Below are 22,367 nucleotides of genomic sequence, written 5' to 3' on the forward strand. Positions count from 1 at the left end.
TAAATGTTTGATAGCCCCAAATCAAATGAAAACACAGTGAGCAACATATGGCTAATTAATGGTCAGATAAGCAACCAGAATGTGAAACAATGTTCAAATCTAAGACTTAACATTCCCACGTTTACAACCTTTTTGTATATTTCTTCCCTGATTCTCAAAGCTCCTCAAATAATTGTGGTGTCAGTCCTGCTTCCTCTGACAAGTACGCCATCTCCCCAGTAGATGATGCCATTACATCTATCTCACTTCCCAAATGTAGCCGGAAGTGAGGTGAGTTTATGGAAGCCTACACAGCTTTTAATCATCACCCCTCCCCCCCTCCCCCTCCCCCCCTCCCCCCCGCCCAGTTTGTCTTCGCAATACTCGCCTCCTAAAACCAGGTCCAAGCAACGCCCTCCTTATTAACCTGTTCTGTTTGAATCCAAGGCTTTTTTCTTACCTGCGTTATCTTCCGAGGTGCCTTGCCTTACAGGAGACAGGCAAACGCAATCAGCAGTCAGGCACTGGGAGCAGAGACAATGGCGGCGACTCTAGGCTTGCCAGACACTTGGGACAAGATGCCTGCTTTATCACGTGAAGGGTTGTGATAAGCAAATGACTATCACTTTTCGATACTCTCTCCTCTCTGGCACCTAACGCTTCCGGGGAACCACCAGAAAGCGACTGAACAACATCTGCCTGCCTCCGCCTGGACGCAGTAGGCGCGGCTAGGTCGTCACGGAGGCCCGCAGCAGGAGGAGCTAGAGTTGTTTAAAGAGATCCGGCTTAGGGAGGTGGAGTGATATTACTGCCACTCCCGCGCACTGCGACACTTTTAGGTTCTACTGCGGGAAAGGGAAAACAGGTCTAAACACCGGGAAGCAGATGGTTACCTAATGCCCCTATTAGCTTCCCTCTTAGGAGTGCCTCTCACCAAGTCCATTATGTCTTTCCATTTCAAAAAGCTTAAGGTTTTTACGCTGTGGTGAAGGAAAAAAAAATGTGGCCATGCAGTGCGGAAGGATAGCAATAGAATTCTAGTGCTTACAGGTCACTAAACTCCCCAGGGATGGGAAGTGAGCTGTTGTATAGGGACGAGACCCAAAGTAGAAAAGTTGGGGGTGGGGAGATTCTCAGTGCTGATTTAGGAATAAAATTCGAATTTAGTCCAACAAATACTGAACTGTTCGTCTACGAGAAAAATTCTCCAGTGACACACTTGTAAGCGCTTGTTTACATTGCAGCAGAGCCTATAGGAAACTGCCCTGCTGTCAGATAGTTCTGAATCTCCCTTTTTATTTTTCTTGATGCCATCACTTGAAATCTTTTGCTCTTGTTATCCGGCATGTTTCTTGTTTTGAAATAGTCTTAGATAACATGAGGATATAGGGAAAAACTGGTGGTAAAAATGCAGATGAGTTCCATTCCCAGGGTGAGCTTACCACCTAAAGGTGAATGACCTGGATTTAATCTGGGCACAAGGAGAAGTATCTTTTTACTAAGAGAAGTAATACCAAAAATATCTTTGTATCCATGAACCAGCACCAGTCCCTGCTCTGTGGATTCCTTTCAGGCTTGTTCTATCATGTTTCTTGGCCCCCAAATCTATGACTATATATAAACTCCTTGATTTTTGAATGTTGGGTCCCACTTTTGAATTATCTATTTAAAACTAATTTTAATTAAAACAATCCTTAGAATCAGAAAGTATTTCTAATATGTAGACCATATATCCTTAGAAATTCCCCAGCTCATCAGTCCTATAAATCTCAACTCTAAGCTGAGCTGCCATATTAGGAGTCTATGGTGAGAGGCATTTTTCCTGTTTTAAAGATGTTCATAATTTTGAAATTGCATTAATAGAAGTAGATGGTTTCCCTTCTATGTTTGAAAGACAGGTGTCTGAGACTCCTTTAATTCCTCACTCCACAATCTACATTACTATAAAACCTGATAATGTTATTAAGCAGAAGGTTAACTTTTGGTGATACTCACTCCAGACTGACCAACTTCATAACACAAGAAACAACATGTAAATATTTTTGATGGGAGGCTCAATAAAACATAATTGGTAGTAAAATAAAAATAGGTAGTAAAGTAATGGTCCCTCCAGATAGGCCAGTTCAGGGCCCTAAAAACCAGACACACACACACACACACACACACACACACACACAGACACACACACACACAGAGAATGAATATAGATGGTAGTGGTCAACTCTGGATGAGTCTACTCAAACCAGTTTCAGGGACTTGGCCATAGGAGCATATACAGTGTTCTTACCTTTTCCCCTAGCAAACCCTTTAACTTTCAGGTGTCCTTAAACCCTTAACCATGCCTGCATCTTCAAAAGCTTTTGGTCCCAGTCATTTTCTTGATGAATCCCAGGTGAGGATATGAGGGAACGAATGCTTATTTATCCACTGTTGGTAGAAGTGTAAACTGGTAAAGCCACTATGGAAACCAGCATGGAGATTTCTCAAAAAGATAAAACTAGAAGCACCATATGACTCACTTATACCATTCCTGGGTACATACCAGAAAAACTCCATATTTCACTACAGAGTTTCTTGCAAACCATGTTCATTGTGGCTATATTCACAATAGCTAAGAAAGGGGATCATACTAGATATGTTCAACAATATATAAATGACTAATGAATATATAGACACATTTTATTCAGTTGTAAAGAAAAATTAAAGAGCCAGGTGTGGTGATGCATACCTGTTCTCCCACCACTCTGGGAGGTAGAAGCAGATGTATCTCTGTGAGTTTGAGGCCAGCCTGGTCTACAAAGTGATTCCAGGACAGCCAAGGTTAAACAGAGAAGCCTTATCTTGAAAAAGAACATTTTCTCAAACATGTTCATAGCAGCTTTATTTGTAATAGCCACAACCTGGAAACAACCCATATGTCCATCAATGGAGGAATGTGTACAGAAATTGTGGTACTTTTACACATTGGAATACTACTCAGCAATTAAAAACAAGGAAATCATGAAATTGACAGGCAAATGGTGGGATCTAGAGAAAATCATCCTGAGTGAGGTATCCCAGAAGCAGAAAGACACACATGGTATATATACTCAATTATAAGTGGGTACTAGCCCTATAGGATAAGACAAACATACTAAAATATGTACACCTAAAGAAGATAAACAAGAAAGAGGACCCTGGGTAAGATGATTAATCCTCACTTAGAAAGGCAAATAGGATTGTCACTGGAAGTAGGAGAAAACAAGTAACAGGAGAGGAGCCTACCACAGAGGGCCTCTGAAAGACTCTACCTAGCAGTGTATCAAAGCAGATGCTGAGACTCATAACCAAACCTTCAGCAGAGTACAGGGAATCATATGAAAGAAGGGGGAGTTAGTATGACCCAGAGGGGACAGGAGCTCCACAAGTACCAAGTATACCTGGGCACAGGGGTCTTTTTTGAGACTGTATCTCCAATCAAGGACCATGTATGGATATAACCTAGAACCCCTGCTCAGATGTAGCCTATGGTAGCTCAGTATCCAATTGGGTACCCTAGTAAGGGGAACAGGGACTATTTCTGACAAGAACTCAATGGCTGGCTCTTTGAACTCCTCCCCTCCCCTGAGGGAGGAGCAGCCATACTAGGCCACAGAGGAAGATATTGCAGGCAGCCCTGAATACACCTGATAAGCTAGGGTGAGATGGAAGGGGAGGAAGACCTCTCCTATCAGTGGACTTGAGTGGAGATGAGGGAGAGAGGTTGGGATGGGGAGGGAATGAGGGAGCGGGCTACAGCTGGGATACAAAGTTAATAAACTTTAACTAACATTATAAAAATAAAAATGTAATTAAAAACAAAACTAAATAAATAAAACAATTAAAGAATATAATTGGAACAATAATGGATATAAATAAAAAATATACTACATAGCCCCTCTCATTGGTGGACCTTAGCTTTGGATTTTTGTGTATATTTAAATTTGAGTGTCTCTAGGGGCCAGGATGCTAGAAAAAGCATGTATGGAAATGAAGAAAAGGCCTTAAATGAAGTGTATTGGGGGGAATACTGAGGATCCAACAATTTAAGGGGGGTTTGGAAGGGGTTAGGAAAAAGTGGACTAAGTAAAACTACAGTTGCATTAAAAAGCCATGTAGAGGCATCTGGGTTGTTTCCAGGTTCTGGCTATTACGAATAAAGCTGCTACAAACATGGTTGTACAAATGTCCTTGTTGTATACTTGAGAATCTTTTGGATATATGCCTAGGAGTGGTATAGCTGGATCTTGAGGAAGCACTATTCCTAATTGTCTGAAAAAGTGCCAGATTGATTTCCAGAGTGGTTGTACAAGTTTGCATTCCCACCAGCAATGGAGGAGGGTTCCCTTTTCTCCACAACCTCTCCAGCATGTGCTGTCACTTGAGTTTTTCATCTTGGCCATTTTGTTAGGTGTAAGGTGAAGTCTCAGGGTTGTTTTGATTTGCATCTCCCTGATGGATAAGGATGTTGAGCATCTCCTTAAGTGGGATTACTTGGTTTGTTGCTTTTCAGCTTCTTTAGTTCTTTATATATACTGGATATTAGCCCTCTGTCAGATAAAGGGTTGGTGAATATTCTTTCCCAATCTTTGCTTTACAGAAGCTTCAATTGAAGAATGGATACAGAAATTGTGGTACATCTACACAATGGAAAATAAGGAAATCATGAAATTTGCAGGTAAATGGTGGGACCTGGAAAGGATCATTCTGGGTGAGCTGTCCCAGAAGCAGAAAGACACACAGGGTATATACTCACTCATATAGACATATAATATAGAATAAACCTACTAAAATCTGTACATCTAGAGAAACTTCTCATGAGGGAGGACCCTGACTAAAATGTTCAGTCCCCATGCCGAAAGGCAAAGAGGATGGACATCAGAAGAAGAAGAAAACAGGAAACAAGTTAGGAACCTGACACAGAGGGCCTCTGAAAGGCTCTGCCCTGCAGACTATCAAAGCAGACACTGAGATCTATGGCCAACTGTTGGGCAGAGTGCATGGAATCTTATGAAAGCAACGGGAAATAGTAAGATCTGAGAGAGAGGACAGGAACCCCACAAGAAGAGCAACAGAACCAGAAAATTTGAACACAGGGGTCTTCCCAGAGACTCATACTCCAACCAAGTACCAGGCATGGAGATAACCTAGAATCCCTGCACAGATGTAGCCCATGGCAGTTTAGTGTCCAAGTGGGTTTCATAGTAATGGGAAGAGGGACTGCCTCTGACATAAACTGATTGGCCTACTCTTTGATCACCTCCCCCTGAGGGAGGAGTAGCCTTACCAGGCCACAGAAGATGATAATGCAGCCACTCCTTATGAGATCTGGTAGACTAAGATCAGAACAAAAGAGAGGGAGACCTCCCTTATCAGTGGACTTGGGGAGGGGCATGTGTGAAGAAGGGCGAGGAAAGGTGGGATTAGGAGGGGAGAAGAGTGGGGCTTATGGGGTGATACAAAGTGAATAAATTATAATTAATAAAAGTTAAAAAAAGCCATGTAGAAATCTACTATTTTGTAAGCTAATCTAAAAACTATTTTTGAAAGTATTTAAAGAGAGATAATCTGTTCAAATACTTTATGAATAATACAAATAATGCTATTACTAAAAGCCATATATTATTAAAGGAAAACCCCAAGGGCTAGAGAAATGGTTCAGTGGTTAAGAATGCATACTGTTATTCTAGAAGACCAGAGTTCAGTTCCTAGCACCACCTGTTTTGGAAAGCTCACAATGCCTGTAACTCCAGCTCAAGAGGAATCTGACGCTTCTGGCCTCCACAGGTACCTGCATACACCTACTCTTGGGTGACACACACACACACACACACACACACACACACACACACACACACACAATTAAATCTTTTTAAGTACTCTTCAAGCACAGGGAAGTCAAAATCTGAAAAAAATGGGTTGGGGGCTAAACTAAATGCGACAAACAATCATGACCAAGGATTTTTGAGGTCAGGGGTTGTCTTGTAGACACCTGAGCAGAGCAGTTGCAGGGCAGGGTGGCCTCACCCCGGCAGCTGCCCCCAACCAGCAGGGCCATGGAGAAAATAGAAACTATTTGATTTGCTTCCCTGTGCTTGAAGAGTACTTGAATGTTGGAGTCTGGTGGGGGCCAATGCCGAGCACCCTCCTCCCCAATCTCATAGGATTGTTACAGTGGGAGAGGTGACATGCAATCAGGTCTGCCCTGCTTGCCTCTGTGGACACATTTCCAAAGACTCCCTGGAGGGTGGGGTCCTGCCAGGCACCCTGATTCTCACTCATCAGCATGACTCAGCTGTTGGGCACCCTGACTAGATTGTAAGCAGCATTGGTCTGTCCCCCCAGGTAGGACTGTCTTTTCCTCTGTCGCTCCAAACTTGACCTGGAGGACAAGTCAGACCCTTAACTGTGAATAAGATGATTCTGCTTGGCTTGGCCATAGACTGTGTTGAAACCGAAAAACCTGTTGTAGAGTGGGGGCATGCCAGCACTTCCAACTCCATTGAACCAGGTGAATTGACCACTGTGGAGTCCTTTCCCACCACCTGTGAAAGCCAGGGTTTTGTATTTTGTTTTGTAAAGATTTAAAAAAAAGCCATTTAAAAAATATTTTTTAAAAATGAAATAAGTAACACCTCCCCCCAAATACATCTTAGTGCCAGACATTAGGCACCTCACTTTGAGTTGTTGATCAAAGAAGCCCCAGTGTTTTCCCAATACACCCATTTTCTATTGCTCTTGGTTATTCACCAAAACAAGACATTATGACCCTACTGGTAAAGACATCCCAAACTTTGATATTTTAGCCACAGAATCTAAAGAAATCAAGCTGGCAATGAACTGAAAGCTTCCTACCCACTATCTACCTTTTGTAGTACCAAAGGGTGCTATTCAGGCTACTGGAGAAGGAAAAGCTGTTAGTTGTCTTTGGACGCTGTGAACTCTGTGATCTATATTATTGGCATGTCAGAAAATATTTACCTAATATTGCAAATAGCAGAATGACAGCTACTTGAGTAATGAACTACTTTGCATTTGAAGCCTGTTTCACAGGAAGGAATCCATTCCCCATGTTTAGGAAAGTAAGGAGACAGTGTTCTGAATTAAATAAAAATATTCTGCCAGCTATTTTTTACATACAGGTTAATATCCAGAATACATAATAAATTGAAAAAATTAAACACAAAAATCCTTAATCTTCTAATCAATAGGGCTAATACATTGAACAGGTAATTCTCAAAGGATGAAGCACAAATGACCTATAAATATTTGAAAATGTGTTCAAAATATTTAGCCACCATGGAAATGGAAATGAAAACTACTTTGAGATTCCTTTTAACCCAATCAGAATGGTTCACATTAAGAAAATAAATACCCCTTCTTTTGTAAGATTCCCTACAGTCTGTCCAAAGTTGGGCTATGAGTCTCAGCCTCTGCTTTGATACCTCAATCAGTAGAGTCTTTCTGAGGCCATCTGTGGTAGGCTCCTGTCCTGTTCCCTGTCTTCTGTTTCCGACGTCTATAGGGTTTGCCCTTCTGAATGAGGATTGAGCAGCTTCCCTAGGAGATAGAAAGACCTGGAGGGGACAGTGGCTTCAAAAGGAGACCAACAGAAAAAAAAAAACAGACCCCCGGGGGCCCTGCAGAGAAAATTACCCCAACCAAGGACCATGCATGGAGAGGACCTAAAACCCTGGCTCAGATGTAGCCCATAGACTCAGTCTCCAAGCAGGGTCCCCAGTAAAGGGAGTAGGGGCTTTCTCTGGCATGAACTCTGTGCCAGGCTTTCTGATGACCTCCCACTTGGGGGTGCAGCCTTGCAGGTCACAGAGGAAGACAATGCAACTAGTCTTGATGAGACTTGATAGGCTAGGATCAAATAGAAGGAGAGGAGGATCTCTCCTATCAGTGGACTAGGGGAGGGATGTAGGAGGGAGGGTGGTATTGGGAGGAGACGAGGGAGGGAACCACAGCTGGGATACAAATTGAATAAATTGTAATACACGGTAATAATGATTAAAAATACATTAAAAAAGAAAATAAATACCCCGCAAGCACTGGGAGTAACATACGGTTGGGGGGAAGAACCCTTATATACTGTGGATGATAACAGAAACTACTAAAGCCATTTTGGAATGCAGTTGCTCCAAAAACTAAATGGAGAACTAAGATATGACCTAGCTATACCACTTCTTGGTATAGACTCCAAAGGATTCATCAGTACTACCCCCAGGACACTTGCAAAATGTTCACAGTTGCACTATTCACAATAGCTAGAAAACTTGCCTGCTTAGCTTTTCACTAATAGATTAATGGGTAAAAAAGTTGTAGAACATATACAGAGCAGAATTTTATTCAACTCTAAGCAAAAACATAATATTTTCAGGAAAATGGGTAGAAGAGCAATTATTGCTGATTTTGTTCTTTGACAGTTTTACACATTTATTTAATAGATTATAAGCATTTCTCCCTCCTCATCTCCCTCCCTCTCTCACTGAAATCTCTCTTTCCAACAAATCATCCTCCTACTTTCATGTCTTCTTTTCATGTATGGGCTTTACTTTCATGTCTTCTCTTCATGTATGACCCACTGAATTTAATATAAAATACCAATCTTTCTTTCAATAACCATTAACTGCTAACAGTCTCTCAAAGAGGCCCTCATGGGCCCTTCCAACATCCATGATGATATGTTGGCAGGGGCTAACTTTGAATGTTTCCTGTGCCTGTAACCACAGCTGCAATATTTTCATTAATGTAATGACTGTGTCATGTCAAGATAATGTCTTTCTGCTGTACATCTCCCCATCATCTGACTCTCCTGGCCTTACTTATCCTTAGCACTTTGGCTGGTTGTGGGTTTCTGTGTTAACTTCTTCCATGACCATAAGAAGTTTCTCTGACCAAGGGTGGGCACAGAAGTAAATATGAGTGTTTAGAGGACAATATAGTAACATGACCATTTGGCAAAAATCATATTAGCAGGAAATTTAAAATTTTTATATTAAGCAAAGTAATTTAGATTCAGAGATTCAAATACAGAAGTTTTTCTTATAGGTAGGCCCAAGTTCTTAATTTTGATATGCATTTATTATATGTGCATGTGCAGGTGTGATCATATGATTGCAAAATAGAAAGAAGACCAAGGGAGGGTAAAAACAGATCTCAGGGGAGAAAAGAAAGAAAGGGTGCAGAAAAAGTAATGGAATGCATGTGGCATGAAAATGGAATGGGGTTACTTTGAAGAAGAGCAGGCCAGCACAAGGGGTTCAGGGGTTGGAGAGGGAAATGGATCAACCACGTGTGGTGTGTGAGCATTCTATACTGAAACCCATTTCTTTATTTTAAATAAATCACATGGTTTTAAACTTTTGAAAGTGAAAAACAAAGAACTATGAACAGCAATTGATGGGAAATCATGTCAAACACAAGCAGCTGCATGCATAACATGTCAACTGATGGGACAACACCTGTGTCTTCATTTTAAGTTTGTGTCTGTAATTAGAAGGCTTTGTGCTACTATTAGTTGAATTTAAAAAAATATGACAGTTTGTTGTCTAAAGTACATGAATTACAGAAACAGTGGAAATCCGTGTTTTGGGAAATATTTTGCAGATTTCCCATTTAACACCTGCCTGGAATCCAGAACTGCTAATTAGCCTCTTTGTGAAAGGTCCACAGAACTGGCCCAAAAGTGAGAGTGTGTGCCTCTGCCGTGAAAATGAGTGTTTCAAGGCCCGACCTCAAGAACATGGGCATTGCTAGGTAGTCGTGACACACACCTTGAATCCCAGGTCTCTGTGAGATAGAGGCCAGCCTGGTCTACAAAGTGAGTCCAGGATAGCCAAGGCTACACAGAGAAACCCTATCTCAAAAAGCCAAAAAAATAAAACAAAACAAAAAGCACATTGGTATGGACTGCCCTACATATGTTCTGAGAAATGCTTCCACAAACAGGACGACTCTCCAGATCCCCAGCAGGGGCTAATTGTTGTGCCACTCTTTGAACAACTTCCAGAATGGGAGGAGGCAGGAAGAGAGATGGAAGAATGGGGAGCTGTGAAAAGGCCCACTTGCCACCCACTTACGTGCAAGTCATAAAACACATCAAGGCATACGCTAAAATGATGAGGAAGAAGTAAAATGTGTGCCCTCTTACCACCTTTCCCTTCTTCACAGACCCTTTAACCTGGTGGCAGTCCCTTTGAGGCCATGGTTGTACCAGGTCACATGCATAGTACTTGCAAGACTCCAGACAAAGAATCTTCACAGATTACTTGGTCTCCAAAGGCTAATCCCTGGCAAGTATCATATGTCCTTTGCTGTGATGATTTATTCAGAAGTTTCTATGGAAGCAAGCCTGGTAGACAAATGTGGTAAAGGTGGGAATACACAGGGCCATTAGATCCTGGCTCATCTGTAGCAGGAAAAGTGCATTTCAGAACAAAAAATGCAGCAATGATTTTTATTATGCAAACAAAATGCCACTTAATGGGGAATACAGAACCTTTGGATCTGGGAGTGGTTATTATGGGGCCTAAATGCTGTGTAGGCTTTATGGTCACCTGGTCTCTAATTTCATTCATAAGCAAGGGCTGAGAAAAGAACAATATGGATGAAGAAGAAGATGGCCTCCTGGGGCTTCTTTTAGAACATTTTTCTGAAGAGTTCATTTGAGAATTTGTTCTCGGTCTGGAGGAAAAGAGTGGGGATATTAGAAGAGCCTCCTTCTCTGAGTTCCATCCCCAGGCACTGGAGCTTCATTTTGGTGAAGGCCTAGGGACATTTATCTTTCACCCCCTTGATTCCCAGGCCTTACATGAACTGTATAGAAGGCACTCCCACTCATCTTCAAGAAACCTGGGGTGGGAGAAGGACAGGTGACCTCCATTACTATAAGAATGTTGCACAGACCACAAAGTACCACTGCTTAACCTATACTACTCATTTGCTGCAACATGTGTGCCAGACTCATCACTATTGTAAAGGTGAAGAAAGACGTGCTAGAACCCACAATGTTTGTCGCCATTTATGCCCAAAAGGAATTCAAAGCATTCCTAAGAATAGTGGACCTTAATTTTTACCCATTAAAAAAAGAAGTTAAAAAAATGGAAATTTAAAACTACGACAGTTCCCATTGTTTTAAAATTAAGATATTAATCCTATCCTCGAATTTACTACTTTAAGATGTACAATTTAGTGGTTTTCTATATATTAAAATATTATACTACTATCACAGTTAACCAATTCCAGAACATTTTCCTCATCTTAAAAAGATAAAGAACAGATTTCCTTATCTTTTAGCAGTCACTCCTATATTTCCATTTCTAGATCCGACAGTAATCACTAACCTACTTTGATAGATCTGCCTTTTTATTTAAGATAGTCTCATGTATCTCAGGCTGTCCATAAACTCATATGTAGCCTATAAGGATTATGCTAAGCCCCTGTTCCTCCTATCTCTACATAGCAAGTGCTGCAACTATATACATGAATTACAAAGCTCAGATTTATTTCGTTTATTTATTTATTTTGTTTCATTTGTTTTGAGACATGATCTCACTTTGTAGTCCTGATGGACCTGGAGCTCCCTATGTAGACCAGGCTGGCTTTGAACTGAGATCCACCTGTCTCTGCCTCCCAAGTGCTAGGATTAAAAGCATCTACTAGTACAACTGGCCTGCAATTTTGATTGATGACTGACGTGGAGGGACCAGTTGACTGTGGGTGGTGCACCTCTGGGCCGTTGGTCTTGAGTGCTCTAAGAAAGCAAGTTGAGCAAGCCATAGGGTGTAAGCCAGTTGGCAGCACCCCTCCATGGCCTTTGCTTGAGATCCTGCCTCCAGGTTTCTGCCTTGAAATACAGCCGTGAGTTCCCTCACTGATGGAGTGTGACCAGAGATTTGCAAGCACAAATAAGCCCTTCCATCTATAAGCTGCTTTATGGTCCCAGTGTTTTAGCAGAGCAATGAAAATTTTAATAAACATATTTGGTAAAAGGCACTGCCACCAAGTCTGACAACCAGAATTCCATTCTGCTAGAACTGACTTCTGAAAGTTATCCTTCAACGTCCACACACTACTCATAGCATCCATATACAAAATATACATAAGTGTAGTTAATTATTTTTAAATGGTACAGGTTTTTAGTTACCAAATTCTAAGAATTTGCCATGTATTTTAGACACAAGTTCTTTATCAAACATACAAATATTTGATTCATTGAATTAACTTCTCACTTCTTTTTTAGAATTTTTTAGTTTTTAAAAAAAAAATTGAGGAGGTGGGGGTCAAGACAGGGTGTCTCTGTGTAGCCTTGGCTGCCTTGAAACTCACTTTGTTGACTAGGCTGGCCACAAACCCATCTACCTACTTCTGCCTCGTGAGTGCTTAGATTAGAGGTGTGTGCCACCACAGCCTAGTGATTTTTTTAAATTTTTTTATTGAAATTTCACGCAGTATTTTGTTGTTGTTATTGTTTTGTTTTCCTAAACAGGGTTTCTCTGTATAGCAAGGGCCCTGGATATCCTGGACTCACTTTGTAAACCAGGCTGCCCTCAAACCCACAGAGATCCACTTGACTTTCCTTCCTGAGTGCTGGGATTATAAACCTGTGCCACCACACCAGGCCACACAGTATATTGTTTTTGTTTGCTTTTTTTTTTTTTTTTTTGAGGCAGGGTTTCTCTGTGTAGCCTTTGCTGTCCTGGATCTCCTTTCATAGACCAGGCTGTCCTCAAACTCACAGATCTACCTGCCTCTGCCTCCCAAGTGCTGGGATTAAAGCTGTGAACCACCACCACTACTCTGTTCACACAGTATATTCTTATCATGGTTTCCTGCCTCCATCTCCTCCCATAGCCTTCCCACCCATCCTTCTTCATGCCTTCTTTTTCTACAGATTTAGAAAACAAACAGGTGCATTTAAAAAGCAAACAAACCAGAATAAAAAGAAAACAGTGAAAAAGCACAAAATATACACACACTCCATAAAAATACAAAAATTGGGAACCACAATATACCAGCAATAGACTAATGAGATTTTTAAAAAAATGTCCAAACAAAGCAATTTGAGACAAAAAAAATCTTCAAAACCACCATTGAATTTATTTTGTAATGATCATCTACTGCTCACTGGGCACGGAGTATATCCTTAAGTATGGTTCATATAGTAAGTCATAATAGTAAGACTCTATTGCTGATTTTTTCCTTTGCAAGACATTGTCAATTGGAGATAGCTTCTATATCACTTTTCATTTCATTCATAACATTTTTTTGAAGCAAAAGATTTGAAATTGGATAGAATCTACTTTATCTGATTTTCTTATTTTTATTGCTATGTGTCAGAAAACATTGTCTAATTAAATAACACAAATCCTCTTTTTTCTTATAAGACTTTTATATTTTTATCCCTGTATTTTAAGATGTATGCATCTCTCTAAATATGTATGTATGTAAATATATAAGCATGTGTGTATGCTTTTCTCAGAAAGGTTCTCATGTAACTCAGACAGATTTTCTTTTTCACTTTGTTTTTTGAGACAGGGATTTCTCTGTGTAGCCTTGGCTGTCTTGGACTCCCTCTGGAGATGAATGGCCTCAAACCAAGAGATTCTCTTGCTTCTGCCTCCCCATGTGCTGGGATTACAGGCATGGAACCATCCAGCCTAGCACCCAGACAGATCTTGGACATTTTCTGAAGAAATTGAGACTGAACTTCTATGAACTAGAACTTGAGATGTGTACAACTATGCCGGTTTTATGTGGTGCTGGAAATTGATCCCAGGGCTTTGTGCTCAGTATGTAAGTTCTCTATCAACCGATCTAGGGAACCAGCTCATATTTCCCAAAACTGCAAAAACCTGAGCTGTTTTTTTTTGTTTGTTTGTTTTGTTTTGTTGTTGTTGCTGTTCATTTGTTTTTTTTTTTTGTTTATTATTAGTATTTGTGTGTGTGTGTTTGTTAGTTTTTGAAACTAGGTCTCATTATGTGGTTTTGGCTGGTCTGGAGCTCATTATTTAGACCAAGTTGGCCTTTAACTCATGGATCTACCTGCCTTTATCTCCTGAGTACTGTGTTTACAGGCATGCACCACTATACTTGGTATCAGCCTCATTTTTATTCACTTTTATATGTGATATGTGATAGGGTAAAATCTGATCCTTTTGTGCATGGTATAACCAGTTGTTCCTGCACTGGTTGTTGAAAAGATATTGTTTCTCTTGGTATCTTTGGTACTCTGTTTGGACATCAATCAATGTAAGAATACATATATGAACAAAAATTTAAGGAGTTTTGCTCTTATAATATTAAGTGTTTTAGGTCATTTGTTTAAGTTTTATTTATTTCTTCAATACTTTTCCACACCTTTGCTAAATACATCCCTTTGTACTTGTTTTTCATGATGTTGCAAATGGAATTTTTTCTAAACTTATTTTTAATTAATTGTTCATTGCTAGAATAGAATAATACAATTGAATTTTGCATATAGACTGCAAACTGTGAAATAAGAGTGATACATATTATTATTTATAATACCATCAAATGTTTTCCTTATGATTTGACATATGGGATATCATGCTTTCTGATATGAACATTACATTGTTTTAAAATTGCTTATAATGTCATTATAAAATTAATGCATATTTTAAAAACTTGGTCTATGACTTGGCTTCACAGCATCTACATAGCTGTAAATTTCTTTTAAATCTCTACTTCCTTCAGATAAAAATTATTGCCAGCAATTGCCAGAACTCACTTACAATCAGTCTGGGTAGAGGAATCCTTCATCTTCCGACAACAACTCTGGGTAAAGGAAGTTGTAGGCATGGTGGTAGAGAAAGCCTTCTTGGTCTCTTCAGGGCTGGCATTCCTCAGAATCATCTCATCATTCACAATGCACAGCCTGGAAGAAAGGTGGCTTTTTAGAATAAACCCCTACTTTATTTTCATGCTTCATTAGCTGGTGTCCATTTCCCCTGCCATAGGATTACCTTTTGAGAGACTGCCTACCAACTTCATTAAATTATAGATTTAACTCTAGCTTGTTTAGCCTTTAATAAAAAAGGATTTTCAGAGAACAGACTCACAGAGTAGACTTATACCTTGGCCAAGGTCACACAGCTAATCAGTGTCAAGAAAAAAAAATAATCAGTCCGTGCCCATAATCAGTTACCAAGAATATTTCTTAGAGCTACCTGTTTGCACTCTAGCATTGAGAAGTTCTCAAGAATATACAATGTGCCACTGGCTCAAGGCTGAATGGGTATTTCTATAGCCACTCACAACAAAGGACTCACCTGTTATGTCTGCCAGAAGTTAAGATGAATATCCGGGTGAAGGCACGAATACATCCCTCAGACTTTCCTTCCACTTCAATGGCAACAAACAAATGACAACAACAACAACAAAACCCAAAATAATACAAAACAAAAAAAAAATGTTGGAGTTGTACATGATTTAAAAACTCATACACCACTTCAAAATAAGAGTCTGACCACATACTCTATCACCCAGAAGGAAACCAGACTGGGGCAATTTTCACTGAGAGTCAAGACAAAGTTTCAGTTTTCCACAGTAGAGCCTCTTCATATAGACTAGTTTCTTTGACAAATTAGTCCACTTCATTCCTATCTCTTAGATGCCTAAGAGACTTGGAAATGCCTAACTGCATTTGGAAAATGAGGGAACTGCAGGGTTAATGGGTCATAGTTCAGAAAATAAGAACTTGAAAAGAGAGAAATCAACCTCTATACCCCTAATGCCTTAACTGTGCAGGCCAGACAGACATGGGTGTAGAACAACATGTGGAAAACAATGAATCAGTACAGAAGAGAAGAGAATGAAAAAGAAACAGGAGAGAGAGCGAGAATGAGAATGGGACTGGGATTGAGAAAGGAGCACCCAAAGTTCTCTAATATGGAGATTATACTTACCTTCCTTGAATACTCCATTGATAGAAAAGCAGATCATTTTTTTTCCTGAAGAGAAAGAAAATAGTAACCTAAGGCTCTGACTAGTCTTCTAACATTTCTTACTTACTCGCACCTTTCTAAGGGAAAAAGCAGGTATTTACTGTCTGCGTACAAAAATGTACTACATAGGAATTTAAATCATGCTGAGATTTTGGCAGTTCATGGAGGCAGGTCACAATGTTACTTTTCCAGTACTTCAGCAGCTGCATCCGCAAAACTGTATAAAGTAGAGAAGCAAACATGGTGGATATTATCCCTCACTGGGCCTTCTACCGTTTTATTTCCTTTTTTCCTACTTTATTACATCCTTACAGGAGTCCTTGAGCTTCTTTATGTTCCTGCTATCCTTGAAGTACACTTCTAAGCTGCTCCTAGGAGAAAAAAAAAAGGATCAAGAGGATATTTCAGTCATTATGGGTGCTTTTACCCCTGTGGATGCTAGACGCAGAACTTGCTGTTCTAAAATAAAGCTTCAGCTGTGACATTCACGAGTCTGCCTCATCGGTGTGGAAAGCAGTGGTCAGGGAGAAGCAGACCTCTGCATGGTAAGCACTGAGGAGATTGTGTCGATCACCATAGTCATAGATCGAGTAATATCTGTGGGAGTGCAGCAAGGTGGACAAGTCTTAAATGATACCCAGAAACTTATGTGCAAACTTGTGCTATGATAGCCCAGCCCAGCCTAGTCTTCTCATGCTCCCAGGGCAACTCACTGAAGCACAAATTGAACAGATTTTTCAGACTCTCAGATGCTTTATATCTTTCCTGAAATGAAAGACACTTTTAAACTGTGTATGTGGTTGATAAAAAACCTCCCTTGCAACTCCTTGAATCTTGATGGTCTCTCCTCACCTTGCATGGCTTTATTATTTCCAAAGTGTTGATGTCAATAGTTGGGAATAATTTCCAGCCATCCTACAAGAAGGAAGAAGTTAGGATCACAAAGGAAGGACATAGCATAGGATGACCAAGGAGCTGAAGACACTGAAAGCTTTGGAATAATCAGGTGTGATTTGGCCCAGGAAATTCCATGGGCTGTGAGAGTGCAGTGGATGTCTAAAAGATGACTCCTCATTTTTCCTCCTTCCTTTTTTCTCTGTTTATGGGATATATTTTCCCCAAGGAAAGAATATCCATGTGTTTTTTTTTTCTTTCAGGAGTCAATAACATTTTAAATGGAGGCACATATTTTATCTAGCAAGTCAGTGGGCTTGGGAACAGGAATGGGAGTCTTGTATTTAAAGAAGAAGAGATAAATGATGGAGGCAGGAACTTACCAGGTGTAACAACTCTGAAAAATAGTTCAAAACTGCACTATTGAAAAAGCCAAAGTGAATGAAGTGAATGACAGTTCAAGTCTTAGCATTATTTCTCTTGCCTCTGCCTGCTCCCTCTGTTCTCCCTCTTGTTCTCCTTCCTCTCCTTACCTTCCTCCCATGTCTGGGTAGCTTCCACCCACACTGTACTGGCTCCTTTCTCCAGGGCCCCAAAAAGCCACATTGGCATCCCAGGATTCAGGGATTACTCCTCTCCTTGCCACCCTCCTCTTCCTCAGAGTCTCAAGAGAAGGCCTTTTAGAGGAGCAGGACATTAGACAGGAGTTCGCAGACTGTCACCTTACCAGGTGTCCAGCATTCTTTGGAAAGATGAGAAATGGAGTTGAGGGAAACAGAGCTCAGGAAGCAAAAAGGAGATGACAAGGAATGGTAGATGGTGACAAAAGTGGATGGTAAGGGAAGGAGATATGAGGGAGATATGGAAGAGTAAAGGCAAAAGAGACATAAAAAGCATGCTCTGCCTAGCCTGGGACAGCAGGACTAGGCAACACAGGAGAAAAGGACTTCCCCTTTTGCTGCCTTTTCCTTCATTTCTGGCTAGTCCAGGTACCCAAAGCATGCACCCTACTGAGCCTGACAGGGCATGCAGGCCTACAATTTTCCTGAGTGAGCTGTAGATAAAGAGCATGCTTGGAGATAAGAGCAATTCCCCAGAAGCAGAAGTAATGGGTGAGTCACCAGCTCAGCAAGGAAGGGAGGCTTTATGGCCTTCTGTTATGATCATTTTGCTCACTCCTGATGACTCCTGTGCACTTGTGTCTGAGTGTAGATATTTTCTAAGGAATCAAGTTGCTTGTCTCAGGCTACCCAAGGTTCCTCTTACGTGCTAGGTAGGATGATGAGCAAGTTGGTCCACAGGTAGGTAGGCAAGGAAGGGATGTCCACGTCAGCATTACCCAGGATCTTAGACCACTGCCTGGGGCAGGACAACCTCTAGGGAAGCCTGGGACTCATGGGGGCATGGGCATTCAGGAACAAAATCCAGAGGCTCCTCTCAGGACTCGGGAGGAGGCCTGGTACTGTCGAGGTGCACAGCAGGGCCTGCTGAGGAGACTGAAAACTCATACAAGCTAAGGAAACAAAGCCCATGTTGGGTGAGGCGGGGCAGACAGGACAGAGCAAAGGAGGCCTGTGAGCAAGGCCTAGTACAGAGACAGGGGAGAGAGCTGGCCCTGTGGTCCTCCCAGAGGACCTCCTCCCCCAGAGAGTCAGTCAGGCCACCAGGGGGCAGGCAGGGAGGTGTTGGCATGTATATATGTACCTTACCTAGGCAGTATGGTCTGGGAAGGTGCTGCACAAGGGGTTGTCTTCTAGCCAGAGCTCTTCCAGCTTCAGCCCTTTCATCTTCTCCAACTCCCATTCTGTCTTTAGCTGAGAAAAATGGGAGAGAACAGGCAAAGGTGACCCAGGCAAAGACATCTGTATCTAGGGCCTAGCACCTATAGCCCTTACCCTGAACATTTCTTGCCTCTTGCAGTCACATATCAGAGTGAACATTGCCTTCTACTTGCAATCTAAATCTTAGCTTCTTACCCAATTTCTTGACAGGTTCAAAATCTTGATTTGGGGTGCCTTCTCTATTAATTCAGACAGGCCATCTAGCCAGTGTATTTTGTTGTTGCTCAAGTTCAAAGACAGCAGCTTTTGGGAGTAACAGTTAGCATGATCATTATTAGGTATGCACTTCCTCAGAGACAAATATCCCTGCCCTTCATCCCTTCAGAACCTCCACCCAGATATCATCATTGGATCTATAGCCTCACTTCAGGGAACTCCTCTTGGATGATCTGAAGGATGGCAGTCATGCAGCTTCTTCTATTCAGAAATATGTTAACACCACAATCTATTAAGTCTTCAGAAAGTGGAAAGAAAGTAATTACCAGGCAAAGTGATGTCTCTCTAGACCAGCACCCATGCAGACCCTTCCACAGGTTAGCATTGTCTTCCTCCCAGGAAGACTCATGGCCTACAACTATTGTCAGTCATACTTGGGTTGAAGTTAAGTTTTCTGGGGTACAGAGATTTCTGGGACATATCATAATGTTTCTTCATGCTTAACTGCCCAGACAGATAGGGAGAGAGTGGCTCTGATGCTCTGGGGATCCTGGTGACAGTAAGTTCATTGACAGGGGGAAAAGGTAGATCTGGGGAAGTGGAAACAATGTGTTTTGAGTCTGGCTTACCTTTAGGTTCTGCATTTGTTCTGGTGTTAACTTATACTTAACAAATGCAGGCTCAGTAGATGAATTCAAATAGATAGATATCTGTGGGAAGGGAAAGTAGGGTAAGCATCAGGACTTTCCATCCCAGAAAAGACTCATTCCTGGCCTGAATACATCTATGCAAGAAGTAGTTAAAAGGAATTCCAGCAATACCAACCTTTCTGTTCTTCTCATCACTTATCTGGCAGTTTGTATTTTCTAATTCAAAGGCACTTTTAGGATCTTGTACAAAGAACTGTATCTGGTTTCTGATGTACCGGAACTAATGGAATAAAGACAACAATGATGATGCTGGAGGCTAGCATCCTGTGGTAACCATGGCCTCTCCCTCTCCCCAGTGTGCACACACTGGGATGCAGTGTTTTCTCTTACATCAATTGGTGTGAAGGCCTTACTGCAATGACTCTGAAGGAAATTTATTAACCACATCTTGTTGTACTTTCTCCCATTTGGAATCTGGGAGCAAAAACAAGAAATAAGAGGGAAAAAAGATAACATTAAGACAACAAGTAAAATGTAATGATTTATCCTATTCTACTCTTTGAAAAGACTAGTAATATGGAGACAATGTTCACAATTTCTCTTTTCTTCCTTCCTTCTCTTTTCTCTCTCTCCTTCCCAAGTTTCTTTCTCTGTGAGGATTTCCTAATTATCCATTTTATATATTTCAATGTTGATATTCCAAATAATAAAATGCAGTTCTTAGAGACATAGCTCACTTTTACAGGCTTCTAGGTGATTATTAGCCATTTAAGACTTATCTGGTGGTCTGACAGGGACTTCAGAGCTGTCAAAACTCTAAGTTTGAATCACAATGAGATAACTGGTGGGGAGCTTCTCTATGTTCTCTGTAGTTATTTACACCTTTGACTTCCTCCTGTGACATTTCCTTCTTGTACCAAGCATGCTGTCTTTTTATTCCTATTACTGAACAACTCCTTGGATGTGATCAAAGTAATGCCACCTGACCTGCTTCATTATTCACGTATGAGTACACTCACTGTGATATTTTTTCTTTTTTTAATTTAATTTAATTTTATTAATTATACTTTATTCACTTTGTATCACCCCATTAGACCCTCCCTCCTCCCCTCCAAGTCCCACCCTCCCTCTCCGTTCTTCACACATGCCCCTCCCCAAGTCCACTGATAAGGGAGGTCCTCCTCTCGTTCCTTCTGATCTTAGTCTATCACATCACATCAGGAGTGGCTGCATAGTTGTCTTCTGTGGCCTGGTAAGGCTGCTCGACCCTCAGTGGGAGGTGATCAAAGAGTAGGCCAATCAGTTTATGTCAGAGGCAGTCCCTCTTCCCATTAATATGGAACCCACTTGGACACTGAACTTCCATGGGCTACATCTGTGCAGGGATTCCAGGTTATCTCCATGCCTGGTACTTGGTTGGAGTATGAGTCTCTGGGAAGACCCTTGTGTTCAAATTTTCTGGTTCTGTTGCTCTCCTTGTGGGGTTCCTGTCCTCTCTCTCAGATCTTACTATATCCCGTTGCTTTCATAAGATTCCATGCACTCTGCCCAACAGTTGGCCATAGATCTCAGTGTCTGCTTTGATAGTCTGCAAGGCAGAGCCTTTAAGAGGCCCTCTGTGGCAGGTTCCTAGCTTGTTTCCTGTTTTCTTCTTCTTCTGATGTCCATCGTCTCTGCTTTTCGGGATGGGGACTGAGAATTTTAGTCAGGGTCCTCCCTCTTGAGTAGTTTCTTTAGATGTACAGATTTTAGTAGGTTTATCCTATATTATATGTTTATATGAGTGAGTATATACCCTGTGTGTCTTTCTGCTTCTGGGACAGCTCACTCAGAATGATCCTTTCCAGGTCCCACCATTTACCTGCAAATTTCATGATTTCCTTATTTTTCATTGCAAAGTAATATTCTATTGTGTAGATGTACCACAATTTCTGCACCTATTCTTCAGTTGAGGGGCATCTGGGCTGTTTCCAGCTTCTGGCTATTACAAATAAAGCTGCTACAAACATGGTTGAGCAAATGTCCTTATTGTGCACTTGAGCCTCTTTTGGATATATGCCTAGGAGTGGTATGGCTGGATCTTGAGGAAGCACTGTTCCTAGTTGACTGAGCAACTGCCAGATTGATTTCCAGAGTGGTTGTACCAGTTTACATTCCCACCAGCAGTGGAGGAGGGTTCCCCTTTCTCCACAACCTCTCCAGCATGTGTTGTAACTTGGGTTTTTCATCTTGGCCATTCTGATGGATGTAAGGTGAAATCTCAGGGGCGTTTTGATTTGCATTTTCTTAATGGCTAATGAGGTTGAGCATTTCTTTAAGTGTTTCTCTGACATTTGATATTCCTCTATTGAGAATTCTCTGTTTAGCTCTGTTGAGTTTGATGTTGGCTATAGGCTTGCTGTATATCGCCTTTACTATGTTTAGATATGTGCCTTTTATCCCTGATCTCTCCAATATTTGAAACATGAATGGATGTTGGATTTTGTCAAATACTTTTTCAGCATCTAGGGAGATTATCATTTTTTTTTTCTTTCAATTTGTTAATATGGTGGATCGCATTGATGGATTTCCCTATATTGAACCACCCCTGCATATCTGGAATGAAGACTACTTGGTCATGGTGGATGATATCTTTGTTGTGTTCTTGGATTCGGTTTGCAAGTATTTTGTTGAGTATTTTTGCATCAATGTTCATAAGGGAGATTGGCCTGAAGTTCTCTTTCTTTGTTGGGTCTTTGTGAGGTTTAGGTACCAAGGTGAATGTGGCTTCATAGAATGAGTTTGGTAATGTTGCTTCTGTTTCGATTTTGTGGAATATTTTGAAGAGAACTGGAGTTAGCTCTTTTTTGAATGTT

At 41.1% G+C, this 22,367-nt stretch overlaps 2 protein-coding genes across 3 annotated transcripts in view; both read right to left on the reverse strand.

Moving 5' to 3' along the window:
- The window catches only part of Gprasp1 (G protein-coupled receptor associated sorting protein 1), a 54,155-nt gene extending 53,577 nt beyond the window's left edge, over window positions 1-578 (reverse strand). The window contains exon 1 of one of the 2 annotated variants that reach the window (XM_060375524.1): window positions 440-578. The gene's annotated coding sequence lies outside the window, so the exon portion shown is untranslated. The remainder of the gene's footprint in view (window positions 1-439) is intronic. The other variant, XM_060375523.1, reaches the window with a different exon arrangement.
- LOC132649879 (nuclear RNA export factor 2-like) lies at window positions 490-19,360 on the reverse strand. Its single transcript, XM_060374642.1, has 13 exons — window positions 19,297-19,360; window positions 19,072-19,160; window positions 18,842-18,949; window positions 18,581-18,679; window positions 18,132-18,241; window positions 17,399-17,542; window positions 16,461-16,568; window positions 16,284-16,342; window positions 16,073-16,188; window positions 15,933-16,008; window positions 15,297-15,369; window positions 14,760-14,902; window positions 490-740 (listed from the first exon to the last, which is right to left on the reverse strand). Exons 1-13 carry the CDS (start codon window positions 19,358-19,360, stop codon window positions 490-492), a joined length of 1,440 nt encoding a protein of 479 aa, XP_060230625.1.
- Window positions 19,361-22,367: the final 3,007 nt, after the last annotated feature.

The sequence above is a fragment of the Meriones unguiculatus genome, chromosome X, assembly GCF_030254825.1.
Source record: "Meriones unguiculatus strain TT.TT164.6M chromosome X, Bangor_MerUng_6.1, whole genome shotgun sequence".
Lineage (NCBI taxonomy): Eukaryota > Metazoa > Chordata > Mammalia > Rodentia > Muridae > Meriones > Meriones unguiculatus.

Excerpts from the sequence above, each read along its gene's own strand:
- LOC132649879 (XM_060374642.1), bottom strand. The coding sequence starts at position 19,360 with ATGAAGAAACATTATGATATGTCCCAGAAATCTCTGTACCCCAGAAAA. Across the intron at positions 16,009-16,072 it reads TACATTTTTGTACGCAGACA|AGCCTTAGGTTACTATTTTC; the intron begins GTAAATACCTGC and ends AAGACTAGTCAG. Across the intron at positions 14,903-15,296 it reads ACTTCTGGCAGACATAACAG|GCTGTGCATTGTGAATGATG; the intron begins GTGAGTCCTTTG and ends CCTTTCTTCCAG.